At 36.0% G+C, this 14,935-nt stretch overlaps 1 protein-coding gene across 1 annotated transcript in view; it reads right to left on the reverse strand.

Annotated features, from left to right (window-relative positions):
• Meikin (meiotic kinetochore factor) overlaps window positions 1–14,377 on the reverse strand; it is a 95,046-nt gene extending 80,669 nt beyond the window's left edge. The window contains exons 1-4 of the mRNA XM_063230576.1: window positions 13,751–14,377; window positions 13,080–13,164; window positions 11,381–11,441; window positions 5,236–5,373 (exon numbers count right to left, since the gene is read on the reverse strand). Of these exons, the coding sequence (XP_063086646.1) occupies window positions 5,236–5,373; window positions 11,381–11,441; window positions 13,080–13,164; window positions 13,751–14,028 (562 nt within the window). The 5' untranslated portion in view covers window positions 14,029–14,377. The remainder of the gene's footprint in view (window positions 1–5,235; window positions 5,374–11,380; window positions 11,442–13,079; window positions 13,165–13,750) is intronic.
• Window positions 14,378–14,935: the final 558 nt, after the last annotated feature.

Raw genomic sequence — 14,935 nt, forward strand, 5'->3', positions numbered from 1 at the left:
TCTGTAGGAGGTATACTAATTTATATTCCTACCAGCAGAGTAGGAGAGTTACTATTTCCCTGCATCCTTGCCAGAATTTACTGGTTTTTGTATCCGTGATGATAGCCATTCTGACAGGGGTGAAATAGAATCACAATGCAGTTTTGAATTCATCTCCCAAAGGCTGAAGATACTAACTTTTTAAAAATATATTTACTGGTCCTCTGTACTTCTTTTGAGAAGTGTCTGTTCAATTCACTTGCCCATTTATTCAACAGGCTATTTGATTTTTTGGTAGGTTTTAAAAAATCCTTTGTATAGTCTAGATATTAATCTTTAGATATGAGTAGCTGGCAAATAATTTTTGATGTCCCTTCACTGTTAGCTGTTTCCTTTTTTATGCAGAAACTTTTTAAACTGGCATAGTCTGATTTGTTGATTCGTGATATTATTTTTTGTGCTATTGGAATTCTATTTAGGAAGCCTTTATCTGTGCCCATGGTTTTCTTTTTAATGTAGTCACTTTCTGCTTTAAAATCCCCACAGCTTTTGCTGTGTCCCATGAGTTAGTATGTTTTATTTATATCTTAAGATATTTTATAATTTCCCTTTTGATTTCTTTTTTGACTACCTGGTTTTTTAGGAGTGTGTTAACTTGCACATATTTGTGAAGTATTCTTTCTGCTACGATTTCTAGTTTCATTTGTGATTGAGAAAAAATATTTGAAATGACTTAAATCTGAAGTTTTTTAAGACTTGTTTTGTAACAATACTGATTCACTCTATTTTTCTATATATGTGAGGATAACGTGTATTCCATTGCTATTAGGTAAAATGTTCTGCATGTTTATTATGTACACTTGATCTAGTGTTGCTAAATCTGCCATTTCCTGATTCTGTGTATATTCTATCCACTGTTTAAAGTGAGTATCCATGTCTCATAATATTCTGACCCTGGTGTTTACTTCTCCTTCCAGTTCCATCAATTTTTACTTATTTAGGTATGCTGATGTTGGGTGTATATGTATAATTGTTAAGTCTTCCTGGTGAACTGACTCAAAATCATTTATCCTTATATTGATCACTTATCATTATACATTTTAAGATACCTTCTTTATGTCTTGTGTGTGTATATATATGTATACATATATATTTTGGGAGGATACTGGGGATCGAACTCATGACCTCACACTTGCCAGGCAAGCACTTGTACCACTGAGCTAAATCCCTGGCTTTTATTTAATTTATTTTATTTTTATTTAAAGCCTGTTTTTTAGTTCTTTTGTCACTCTCCCCTCTATTGCTGTATTCATTTTTTACTGATTTGGAAGGTACCAGTATGCCTTGATCCTTTTTCTTTTCCATTTGTGTATATTTTGTATGTATTTTCTTTGTGGTGACCCTGAGACATAAATTCTCATGTAGTTATCATAGTCTATGTACACTGATAACAATTTCAAGTACACAAAAATTACTTTTACTCCCCTTCTATACTTTGTTACTTATTTCACAATTTAGATATTTTACACTGCATATTCACTGTCACATTTTATAGTCATTTTAAATACTTTTAAACTTTACGAGAATTAAGTGATTTTCATACCACTATTGTAATATTAGTGTTCTGTATTTTCCTATAAATTTACAAGTGAGTTGTATACTTTCACATTTGTATGTTTATGTTTAGTGTCCTTGAAGTTCAATTTGAAGCTCTCTAGCATTTCTTAAAAGGTAAGTCTTATGATAAATTTCTTCAGCTTTTTTCCAAGAAATTCCTCACCTCTCCATTCATTTTTGAAAAACAGTTTGGAAACGTTTGGCATTCCTCATTGAAAATGTCCCTTTCAGCGCTCTCAATACTTTGTTTCTTTCCCTTCTGGCCTGTAAACTTTCTGGGGAAAAAAATATACTTCCACTTTTATATAAGTTTTCTTACACATGTCAGTCACTTTTCTTGCTGCTTGTGAAATTTGCTCTTTGTGTGGCTATAGTGTATTTCAGTGTGGCTTATTTGAATTCTTATTTGGGATCTACAGGGATTCCTATACAGTATTTGGATATTCATTTCATTTCTCAAGTTTGGGATTTTTTAGCCATTGTTTCTTTGAATAAGCTTTCTGGTCCCTTCTCTCTTTTCTTCCAGGATCCTGGTAATGCTTACAATGATCTGCCTGATACTGTCCCATGAGTCTCTTAAGCTATTTTTATTCTTTTTCATTATTTTTCATGTTGTATCTATGACTACATGACTTTTAAATGACCTGTCTTTGAGTTGATTATTTATTCTTAATATAGTCTGCTGTTAAAGCTGTTGAATTTCTCATTTTAGTTACTATGCTATTTAGCTCCAAAATTTGTTTGGTTCTTACTAAAATTTCCTCTTTGTTAAAATTTTCACTTTGTCCATGAATCATTCTCTTGAGCTTTGCGGGTCTTTGTGATAATTATTTTGTCTTTTTTGAGACAGGATCTCATTGTGCAGTTCAGATTGCCTTGAGCTCACTTTGTAGCCCAGGCTTGTCTCAAACTTGCAACAATCCTCCTGCCTCAGCCGAGTCTGGGACTACAAGGCATGCACCACCACATGGGCTTGTGATGATTATTTTGAATTAGTTGTCAGATAATCCTTCCATCTCCATGTAAGGAGATTAGAGGTACCATTAGAGTTACCTTCTAAGTATTTTATGCTGTTCTTTTGTTTAGAATATGTTTCTCTGTCTTCATATTCTTTGCATCTCAATGCTGGTATCTGTACATTAAAAAAAATAAGAACCTATCCTAGGCTCAAGGGTTGATTTCGTATAAGAGAAGACCCTCACCAAACAGCTAAGACTTTGTTCAGGAATCAATTTTGTGCTACTAGGGATGAATCCCAGGGGCACCACTAAGCTACATTCTCAAGCCCTTTATTATTTGAGACAGGATCTTGCTAAACTGACCAGCAGCATTTGAACTTGGAATCCTCCTGTCTCATCCTTCAAAAGTTCCGGGGTTACAGTCATGTGCTACAATGCCTGCCTTACCAATGTCTTTGTTCTCAGCAGCCCTCAGTCTAGAGTATATTGGGCCACATCAGTGCTCTGAGTCAGGTGAGACAGCAGCAGTCCCATGGGAAACCCTTAGAAAAGAATACTGCACACACAATGTAACTCTTCCTTTTCCAGGGGTAATGTGGGACCTGGAGGTTTTTGTCTACTCACATTTTTCACTGAGTTGAATAAAGGGGGTATGGCAAATACCTACATGCTAGTCTAAGCTAGTTTATTCCTCAGAAACAGAATAAGAAAGAAGTCAGTCTGTCATGCATCTCTCAAAAAAATTCAGAACAATGGGTATATGGTCCAGCCTTTTCTTTCCCACAACCCTTTGGGAGAACACATAGGACTTAGAAGTTTCCTACCAATTACATGATGCTGTGCCAGAGATAGGTGTTATATAGTAATTTGACATCTTAAGCTTTCCTACTGACTTCAAGGTGGCTATTTTTATGTTTGGCTAGGGTGTACAAGCCCTTCCATTAGTCTATGGATTTCTCACAAAGAGAATTATACCATGAATTGCTGTTAAAACAGTATATTCATGGGGAGAAATAAGGTCCAGTACTTCCTATGCTGACATCTTGTGGATGTCTTTCCCATATTATATTTTGTTTTGGTTTCTATTTTTAATTTTAGAGTATTTTCTAACATTAAAAGATCATTTCCTGGTGATCCCTGGATCTCTGACCATATTTAAAAGTGTGACCTAAAAGACTACGTAGTCCCTATGGCCTTGTCACATAGCTGGCTTCACTATAGTGTTCTGAGTAGGCAATTTCATTGAAGGACTATGAAAGTTAGTATCTTTAGATATTTTATTTTGGACTGCTCAAATTCTTCAGTAAAGAATCTTCCATTTTTATGTCTAGCATGTTTGGGTGCCAGTTTTCTGGAAGCTGAGCAGACAAATGAGGTGTTGGGTGAGGGTAGGAACAGGAGGAGTCCCCACAATTAGGATTGGCAGTTTCATTTAATTCTTCTCCTCTGTGCTTAGTGCCTAACCTTTGCTGTAAGCAATCCTCAAATTTCAGTGGCTCAAAACAAAACATTTAGTTACTATCCTGTGTCTACTGGTTTACTCAGGCAGCTCTGCTTCAGGTTACAGATCTGCAGTACATCTGGAGCAGCTCTGTGGAATCAGCAGGTTGCTTGGGGTTGATCTTCTTTGTCTTTCTCATTCTGGGGTCTCTCATGAGGGGCAGAAGCTAATTAAGATGTGTTTTTCCCAAAATGATGACGTAAGAAGAGACTCCTTCCATTTAAGTATGCTTCAAAGCTTTTCTTTTGTTCACTGATATCCCATTTCCCCAAAGCAAATTACCTGGCCATCTCCAAAGCCAAGGAGTATAAAAGTACAATAGAAGCAGGAGTAATTTGGACCACTATTTCAAAATCTCACCATATCCCTGCTACTGATAGTGCCTAGCATCTTCTAGTTCACAGTTCTTTTCAAAACACCCCAGACAGTAAGTTCAGAGACTCCATTTGGATACAAATGAAGCAGACAGCGTACCTGCCAAATTTCTGACATAACTTTTTAAAAGTATTTTGTGCAGCCAAATTTTAAGATTTTCTGGGGGATACTGTGGTGTAAACTGGATTATCTGTGTAATATTCACATTATTGATTTAGGTTCATCTTTCTGCTATATCAAACCATCTGATCTTCAGCTTTCCAAACTTTGTTTTCTTTTTCATACTTATTTTGTCATTATGGGTTTATTTTCTTTTTAAACAGAAGAAGAAATGAAGAATCTATTTTATGTCACTGCAGAAAGTTGTAAAATATGCATTTGGTTTGTTACCACCAACAAATACTCTTAGTTATAAGCACAATGAATAGCAATGTATTAATTTGTAGATGTGACCAGTTAATATTTAAGTTATGTGCTGAAAACTAAGAGAAATACATGAAATAAGAGATAACCCATAGCTCAGGAGAAAAAGTTTACATTCATTACATACAAAATCGATTGATAATTGGGTGTGTATTACATATTAAGTGCTAAATGACCTTTTTTCACCCTTCTCTGATCTTTGGGCAATTATTCTATAGTTCTGTGCTACTACACGTGGAACACAATGGTAATGGTCAGCAGAGGGAAGTGTTAGTAAAAAAGAGAAGTATGTTTTCTCAAAAGTATTTACTCATTGAGAATTTGTAGACAAAAGAACAATTTATATAGTGAGGCAATTTAAGGTTTAAATTAAATTCTCACCCAAATAATTTGACCCTCTAAACAGTTCAGGTGAGGAGAAGCTACTTAAATTTTCTTCAATGCTGTTGTAGTCTGTAGAAGACTCTGTTGCTGAATAGCTCAGAAAAGAAATGGAGGTATCACTTTGTAAACCTGGTCCTATAAGATAAAAAAACAAACAGAAAGGGTAAAGTATCTCAATAGAATACAGACTTGAAACAATAAGAATTCAAATTTATAAAAATGTATATGTGGCTGTATACTAAGATGTAAAAAACTGCTTTTACATACAATTGCAAAGGCATCATATTACAAACTTTTGTCTGAATTTTAGAAAACAATTGTTTTGATTTTAATAAAATGCATTATGATCTTCCATTATTTTTTAAAGTTTTGACACTTACTTTTCTTTTGGTTGTGATTCTTGGCTTAAAAATTCAAGTTCCATATATAAGTGATTCACTAATTGCAAACTAACCACTAAGAAAAGGAAAAAGTGAGTCTAGTTATTTCATTAAAAAAAAAATGAGCCTATAAAAATAGATCAAAGGAACTGAACAGACAGACCAGTATCAGATTCATACATATATAAGCAATTGATTTTTGATCAAAATGTAAAGGTAATTTAGTAGAGGAAGGATAACTTTTTACACAAACTGTGCTATAACAACTGGTTATCTATATGCAAAACAGAACAAAAATTTATAAGCACATTGTAATACTATAAAATAGTATCTCATAAAAATATGTAAAACATATATCACATAAAATATGTATCATACAAAACACCATAAAATACCATCATATAAAAAATTAAATCTCAATGGATCACAGTCCTTAAAGTAAATCCTAAAATTAACTAACCCTTGGTCCCTCACCTCACTACCTCTCTGTTAAAAACAATAACTTTCTCAGATGTCAAAAGTAGGTTATTTCTGTAAACATCCTTTGCTACCTCTCCCTATATGCCCTGAAGCAGTGATGGCGAACTTTTTAGAGACCAAGTGCCCAAACTGCAAACAAGAAACTCGCTTATCACAAAAATGCCAGTGCTGCAATTATGTTTTAGTTTAAAAAAAAAACTCATACATTAACACCTTTTGTCTTAAAAACACAGTAACATGTGTGCCATAGGTTCACCACCACTGCCTTAAAGTTATCTGTCCCTGTCCTTGCTACCTTTTCAGTTTTTATTTTGTCTTACCCTTCCTACATATGTTGTTGTAATCTGTCTTGCCTGCTATCTCCTGAAATTTCTTTTCTTTTTTTTTTGTCTCTTTCTTTTTTTTATCAGTACCAGGGATCGAACTCACGACTGCCTGCTTGCAAGGCAGGAGCTTATGCCACTGAGCTAAATGCCCAGCCCCCTCCTGAAATTTCTTGAATGCCATTCACAGCATAGCTATCCCAGCTACCAAATCCCAGAACTCAAGCAAGGCTCAGAAATAAGAAATAAGAAAAGCCCTATACTCACCATCTGGGTAGTTAGGTAGAGAAAAAACAGTGTTCATATTGTATGAGTATGGTTGTTCCTGGCCTTACAAGTTAGAAATTTAAATGTGCTTTTATCAAATTATACTGTACATTTTTAAAAAGTAAGATAGTTCTACAAAGCTTGCAACAAATCTGAGCTATCTTATAGCTTTTTAATTCCCTAATTTCTAGAGTCTCATGATTTTTAACCTTTTTTTCACCTCCTTCACATTTCTAAATTAAATGTATTCAACATTGCTACTATTATGACTGTTCGAATATATTCAGTTGATTCAGATACTATGAGCTATACTCAAAACCTATTGTCACTAGTTTTTGTTTTTCCTTTGAGTAACTTATTATCTAATTTTAAAATCAGTTTTCTAAGTACTTATTACCATTTCATCTCAGTTTTGCAAAAGTACAAATCTCCTCACAGTATCTTAGAAACATCAGGTTAACTCTACATTATTTTTTCCATGGTTTCCCCTTTCTTCTCTTTTTTTGTCTTCTATTTTTTCTCTTTATCCCTTCTGTTTATATATTTTTTCTATTTACTTTGTTAAAGAAGTATTGCTACTAGAAATATTTATCCACATGAGGAAATTTAGGTAGGCTAAATCTTGATATGCTACAAATGCCTTTTTATTTTCATTTATTATTATCCTAACATTCTTTCACATGTTTCCTATATTACAAACTTTGATCTGTACCCATAATTTTCTCTTTATTAATTTTCTCTCTGCATTCCTTGGAGCATTTTCTTCATTTTCTGAGAAGAGGCACATAAATCTAATGTTTACTTTTTCTATTTTTCTATTTGTCTTTTGATCTAGCATTTTATTTATGTTATCTTCACACTTGAATGACTAGCTGGTACAGAATTCTATATTTAAGAAACTGATCCCAGCTTTTGCATATGACAGCTTTGTCTTTTTCGTTTTTTTTTTTTTTTTTTTTTTTTTAATCGGTACCAGGGATCGAACTCACGACCGCACACTTGCAAGGCAGGCGCTTATGCTGCTGAGCTAAATCCCCAGCCCATATGACAGCTTTTAAACCTCACTTTTCCCTCATTGCCTTCTGCCCTACATCTGGGAAAGCTGACCAAAAAAAAAAAAAAAAAAAAAAAAAAGCCTTAGGGCTTCATCTCTTGGTGGTTCTAAGTTCAGAGCATAAATGGAAACCACATTCCAGTCCCACCAGCTAACGGCCATAAGAACCCCCAGGCTAGTTTCCTTTCCCTGCCTTCTCAAGCATTTTCAGGATTGCATGGAGCCATCTCTTTTCACTGTATGAAAAAGAAATATTTCATACCATCTTGATAGGTATGAAATTAGTCTTGAAAAGCCAAATCAAACTTTGGGTGAGAGAACCATCCTACCTCAATTTTCTCCAGAATTTTAAAAGTATCCCCCTACTACCACAACGTTCTAGCTTCTTTTTGGGGTTGCCTACAGACAGCAATCCAATGTTTTACATACATGTATCGTTTTTCAGGGCTGCTCCACCACCAAGTTACATGCCCAAGCCCTTTTCGTTTTTTGAGATAGGGTCTTGCTAAATTGTTCAGGCAGAATTTGAACTTGTGATTTTGATTCTGCTTGCCTCAGTCTTCCAGAGTATTGGGATTACAATCACGAGCCTAATTCAATGTCATTATACTCCTGATTGCTTTTTTGCAACTGATTTTCTCTTCTCTAGAAGAATGAAGGATTTCTCTCTTTACTCTGAGGACTTTCCAATTATATAATGTTGTACCTTGATGTCAGTCTTTTTCATGTATGGCAATAGCATAAATAGTTTATACCACTTAAACTTGTATCTCCACAACTCCATTCTTACTGTACAAATCTTAAAGATTTTTTCAATATGTATGCTCATGACTATTTTTAATTCTAAAAACATTTCTGGTTTCATGTGCTTAATAATTTCTTTTGTATTCATTCTATAATGTTAGGAACTACTATTTTTCAGATGTTAGAATTCTTACACTATAAAACTATTAAAAATAACAGTTTTATCTAGACATAATTCACATGCCACTTTAAGTTAAACATTTATAGTAAAAATCAAGAAAGAAATGTCAGCACCTCCCAAGAATCCACCATGCTGGGACTGGGAGGATCTAAAAAGAAGCCAACCAGGCAGCCTTTCTGCTAAGCCATGCAAACCACAGCACATGACTTCCAGAAAGAAAAAAGTCATTGCCTCCCATGAGCCTACCTGTGTTTGGGCTGACAATCAAACCCCACCTCACCCCTGCAAGCAACTCAGGTTGGGAGGACAGGCTGAATTAATAGCAATTACAGTATATAAAGCAACTAAATGCTTGTATTGTTTGGTCAATTTTGCAGGCCTGAGGCCAGCAGTCTGAACATCTCTTGGGAGGATGACAGCATGCAATATAGCAAATATGGTGGATTTCCTTGTGTTTTGTCTTTGAAACCTAGTATTATTCTGTTTTGCTTTGTTCTGATTGTTTTGCTTTATTCAATGTTCTGTTTTGGTTTTGGTTTGATTTTACTATACCTGATGGAATGGACAATTACTGTGAAGATAACAAGATATACTATGGTAGCTATTATTGTTTGCCTACTATCCTGCTTTGAAGTCTGTATCAATTTTGCTGCTTTGTTTTGATTGACTTTGTTATGTTGGGTTTTCTATCTTTAAAATAAAAAAATTATGAAATATAGTAAAATTCAGTGGTTTTTGTATATATTCACATAATGGTGCCATCACTGCTACTATTTTTACCTTCTCTTTGATGTCTGTTCAATTGTCTGAGTTTTTTCCTAAATTTATCATCTAATAAAATGAAAATTTTTTAAGTTGCAAAAAGTTCTTTTTGTTCTCTGACTGCTTCTTTTTATAATAGTCTGCACTTGTTTCATGGAAAAATTTCCCCATTATCTTGAGTACATTAACAAAATTATGTTTTTCACTATCTATGTCCTTCAAGTTTCTTTTTATTTAGTATCTTTTATTTTAAATGTTTACTTCAAATGCCTGGTAATTCTTTACTGTCAAAAGCAAGTACTAAAATGGCATCATAAGTGGGTCCTAGGAAAAGCTGGGCTTAGTGCAGGGTACTTGGGTAGCAGGCCATTAATGCCACATTGTAGGTCTTCCTGTCTACCTGAGAGGGACAAGGGGGTCCTGGGGTTTCACCACTAAGTTACAGACTTTTAATTAATCTCCTTCCTTCTCTTGCCAGTGTTAGTTTTCAATATAGTACCCAGGCCTTAGCAGTATGCAGCATCTGAGTCCAGTCCTTTTACTTCAATGTCCTTGGAGTGCTGGGATGGACCAAGGGTAGGTGCCTTACCACAGGAGTGGATCAAAGCACTTAACTGTCACTTTAAAGATTTCCAAAAGGTTTATTTTCAACACTATCACTCATTTCTTCAGGAATATGTGATGCCTCAAATTCCTGAACCTACATTCTGAGTCAGTTTGCTTCCTGCTTTGTCCCTTCTCTAGGAACCTAGCTTTCAGTCTTTCAGGTTAAATAAATAATAATCCATCCATCTACCTTCTAGACTCCAAACTCTTATCTCTTCCTCATCTATGGACTCACAAGTTCTGTGTACTTTTATTTCCATTTTAGAGGATCGTCAAAAAGGAGTAAATGGTGACGTTCAATCTTCCACAGTATATATGAAATTCTAAATTATTTATTTAATATGCTACAAAATTACTAGATTCTACTGTGCTTGGAAGTAGTTCTCAGGTTTTATCCTGGTAGCAGGTACTTGTAGTGTTTCTAATATAAGAAGTGGATGAGAAAAAAGTGAGCAAGTATTGCAAATGTATAGTAGTTTTTAATCCATCAGTTTGATAATTCCTTCAAGATTGCTTTATTATAATTTTTGGCCAAGAGTTTGGAGTATCTTTAATAATACTCTTCCCTGTGCTTTTGATATATTCATCAATTCAGTTTCATTTGCCTTTAAATTCTCTGTATTTCTAGTGTGCTAATAGCATTCATTCTTGTTTTCAAAGATAACTTTAATTGTACCGATATGTGGATGGCTCAAAAATTCCTATCATTCATCCCTTGACCACCTGTATGTTTGACACTGATATCAGGTACTGAAACCTGAAGCTAAACTGATCATATTACTACCTATTCAAAGACTTTAATAGCTTCCTTCCGCTCTAAAGATAAACAAAAGTATCTCTGATGCTGCAAACTACTAGGTTATGCAAAGACTCTACCTGGCTGTTTAATCTTGTCTTGGAATCACACTTCTTGGTACTATCCATACTCTAGTCACATTGACTTTCTTTCACTGAACATGGAGTAATTATTCCCACATTAAGTCTCTGCACACACTATTCCTCCTGCGTAGATTTCTCTTCATTCATCTCTTTGTATAATTTCTACTCTTTCAGATCTCAATTCAATTGTCATTCTTTCATGGAAACACTCCCTAATATCTCTAGCTAAATTCAATTAATTATACTCAAGTTAGTCTCTCTTTTGTAACACTCATTATAATATCACATTTATTAGTATGTGTTTATACGTTCTGAAGGTGAGGTTCAGCACACTGTCAGAAGAATTCATATTGAAGTAGGGTAAAAGCACCTCTTCCACTGAAACGGAAAGCTGTAGAAAGATACTGATGGATGTTTTTGTTTGGAGGAAAGAGAAAGTTGAGGAAGTTCAACCTGACAGTCTTACCTGATACTAGCTCACTGTTTGATGAACTACTGTCAACTTGGAGGTCATCAGTCACTGACTCCTATAAGAGCAAAAATTATGAGATTGACTATTTTCATATCACATTAGTTATTTGGAGAATGAAAAACTAATGTCATCCTTGTGCATCACTTTCACATCTATAATATATTCTTTTAACTAACCGATCACAGATGTAACCTGTTATTCAATAGTAAATCTCAAAATAATTAAAACAATACTATGAACATATCCTGGAAATCAACAAAACATTGTACTGCCTAATCAGTGCTGTGAGATAAACAAGTAAGTAAAAGATAAAGCTTAATATTTTTCTGATCGTTTAAGAAGGGCTTTTTAAAAATCTAAATATAAAGGCAAATACAAGAAAATAATAAATCAGTCTAAAGTACTAAAATTAAAAGATGTATAAACAAATATGGAAATATATAATAGGTAGATGTTTCACATATGAAAAAAGAAATACAAATAGCCAATAACTTAAGAAAAAAGTATCAACTTCACAAGCAATCAAAGATATGGCAAACAAAACAATATGCCACTTTCACTATCACTGTCTTCAAAAATACTAGAAAGCTAACGAATGAACGAATACCATTTTATTCTTTTACCTATCAAGGTTAAAAGTTTTGCCAATTTACCAACATGAATCAGAAAACTTTAAACACAATCTACCTTTTGATCCATTGCAAAGTATTTATTTTAGGGTAATAATTTGAGATACACACACACAAAAACCTTCAGTAGCAAGATGTCTACTGGTATCTACAACAGGCATACCTTGGAAGCAATTTGTTTTCCAATCTCAGAAAGTTATACAAATTACAGTATATCTATCTACAAGTCAAAACACTAAAAATGATATTTTAGCAACTATTTAATATTAGAGAAATATATAATAACAACTTGCAAAAGTTTTTAAAGCACAGAAAAAAGCAAAAGGAAGCATACAAAAAAATAAACTTTTAAAATGGTATTTTGGGGGCTGGGGATTTAGCTCAGTGGCATAAGTGCCTGCCTTGCAAGTGTGTGGTCGTGAGTTTGATCCCTAATAGTGATTAAAAAGGAAAAAGACAAAAAAAATGATTTTTTGCATAATGGAATCATCTGCAAGGAATACTTCCCCATGTACTTTTAAAATACAGAATAAAATCCTTTTTTAAAAATGCCTGATGTTGAAACTGGCATCCATCAAAAACATGTTATCGTAGAACCTGTAAGCTAACACTCTAGAACTTTACTATCAAGCTTAATGTTAGTGTCACAGTCACAATTTTTAAAAATGAGTTTCCCAAAATTACTATTGTGCAGCTGTAATGAATCATGTTTCTAGTGGTCAATGGAAAGCCAAATGGAAAAATGTGAAAATGGCTTTAAAATGTTTAACTGCTAAATATACTAAATACTATATATTTTATACTAAAATATAAAGGAACTAAGTTTTAAATCTGTTACAGAAAATGAGTAACACCCTTCTCTCCAATACTTTAAAGAAAAAAAGTAAACGTGCATAGCTATTTATCTGTTAGAAATTCGAGGATTCCCAAGAACACGTCAATGTCTTCAAAAATACTAGAAATCTAGCAGTTTCTACTGAATGAAGACCATTTTATTTTTTCACTGGAAAGCACAGCAACTACTGTACATCTCTACAGGTAACCAAGGGCAGAAACATACATACGCTCAATGGAGCAATCTCATTCTGGGTCTCTTCGCAAGTGTTACTTGCTGGAAGACTTTTCTCTCCCGAATCTCTTAACTGAGTGCTAACAAACAAACAACACAGTTAGTTTGCACCATCTGGACTTGACTCTCCACCTCTCTATCCACGCAGCTGGGGATTTGCAAAGATTCAGGGAGAAGATCAGATAATCTGCACCAATACCCAAACTGTGCTATGAAGGCTGGACACCCTTTTTAATTCAACACTGAGCTACAATCTTTTAAGCACTGAGCTAGACCTTCAACCTGTCCATAAAAAATTAACACAAAAACAAAAACTTCGCCAGGCACAGGGGCACATACTAAGCACATGATTGTAATTCTACCAGTTTGGGAGGGTAAGGCAGGAGGATCTCAAGCTGGTGCCCAGCGTGAGCACTTTGGCCACTGAGTGAGATTGTGGGAATGTAGCTCAGTGTGAAGGCCCTAGGTTTCAGTCCCTTGGGTTGTTGTTGTTTGGGTTGTTTTTCAATCTGAAATCAAAGTATATTTCATTTCTAAGAAGCGCGAAATGAGAATATCCTACTAATTTTCTCAGTTGATTCCTAATTAAGAGAAGCTACAATTAGGGCATGAGATTGGAAGTTTTCGGAGAAATAGGCTCAGCGGCCACTGAGCTAGACTACGCACCTCGGCTCCTCAGCGCCACGGCTTCCCGGCCCGCCCCACTCCGCTTTCTCCGCTATCTGCGGCAAGCCTCGCCCTTTGCCCTTCCCCTGCGGGCCTGCGAAGCCCTGGGCGTCTCTGGGCCCGAGGCGAAGCCCGCGAGGCGCTGTGAGAGGCCGTGGGCCCGGACGTGGCGGGGCCACCTCGGCCGTCGCGGACGGGCCGAGGTCTGGCGTCGGGGTTAAGTTGAGCCTCCGGCCCGCCCTCTTGCGAGGATAGACTCGTAGTGGCCACAACGCCATGCCACCCCCAGGCCTCGACAGCCTCTGGGCCTCCACGACCTGCCCCGTCGTCTTACTGAGGAAACCAAGCACAGTCAGAGCCAAGGCCTAGAGACACAGCCTCACACCCTACAGCAAAGACACGCTCCGTAGCAGCGCGCTTCGGGCCGAGCTCCAGCCTTTTTATCCAGCGAGGCCGCGCAGGGGCTTCTGGGAAGACGCAGGACTAGGCCTGCGGTCCCGCCCTCTAGAGGCGGCCCGCTACGGTGGGATCCGTGCTGTATGCTGGTTTGCTGGGAAAAGGTGGTTTTGTTGGTGTGTTTGTTTCTGTCCAGGTTTCTTTACTTTTGATTTCCTTGTTAGGCCTATAGGCCCAAGAGCAGCACTACCTGTCTGGCAAGCCTGCCTTCACCATTCTATCAGCGCTACCCAAGGCCTTAGATCTCAGAGCACAGGGCTGCAGGCTATGGTGTCTGTGAATTAACCAAGCCTTCTGAGATCTTGGACTCTGATCTCTTTTCAAGGACAGGCAGAGTCCCTTAGCCTGGGCCTGCCTTCTGGACATTTGAGCACCCTTGTAGTCAAGCTAGAAGATTGAGAGGCTCCCCTGGGCACCCAGATGTGCCCCACTAACTGAAGAGAAATAGGGCTGACCTCCCTTTCTCTCCATGCACTCAGGTGGAACAATTTGGCAGTATGTGATAAGCATATGGCACACATAACAACAGCCACCTTATTTAAAAAAATAGTATTTCACATCATTGAAAAAGGCAGTTTGTAGAAATGAAATTACAAAAAGCTTAAGAGATGTTTCTGTAAGACCTCAATGTTATGTGAATGTAAGCACATATATCCATCATATTTCTATAAGATAATCACTGTTTTAAATTTAAAATCTGCTTCTAGGAATATAACAATTTAAAAGATA

The sequence above is a fragment of the Cavia porcellus genome, unplaced genomic scaffold, assembly GCF_034190915.1.
Source record: "Cavia porcellus strain 051 isolate PalLab524CR breed Dunkin Hartley unplaced genomic scaffold, mCavPor4.1 scaffold_19, whole genome shotgun sequence".
NCBI classification, from domain to species: domain Eukaryota; kingdom Metazoa; phylum Chordata; class Mammalia; order Rodentia; family Caviidae; genus Cavia; species Cavia porcellus.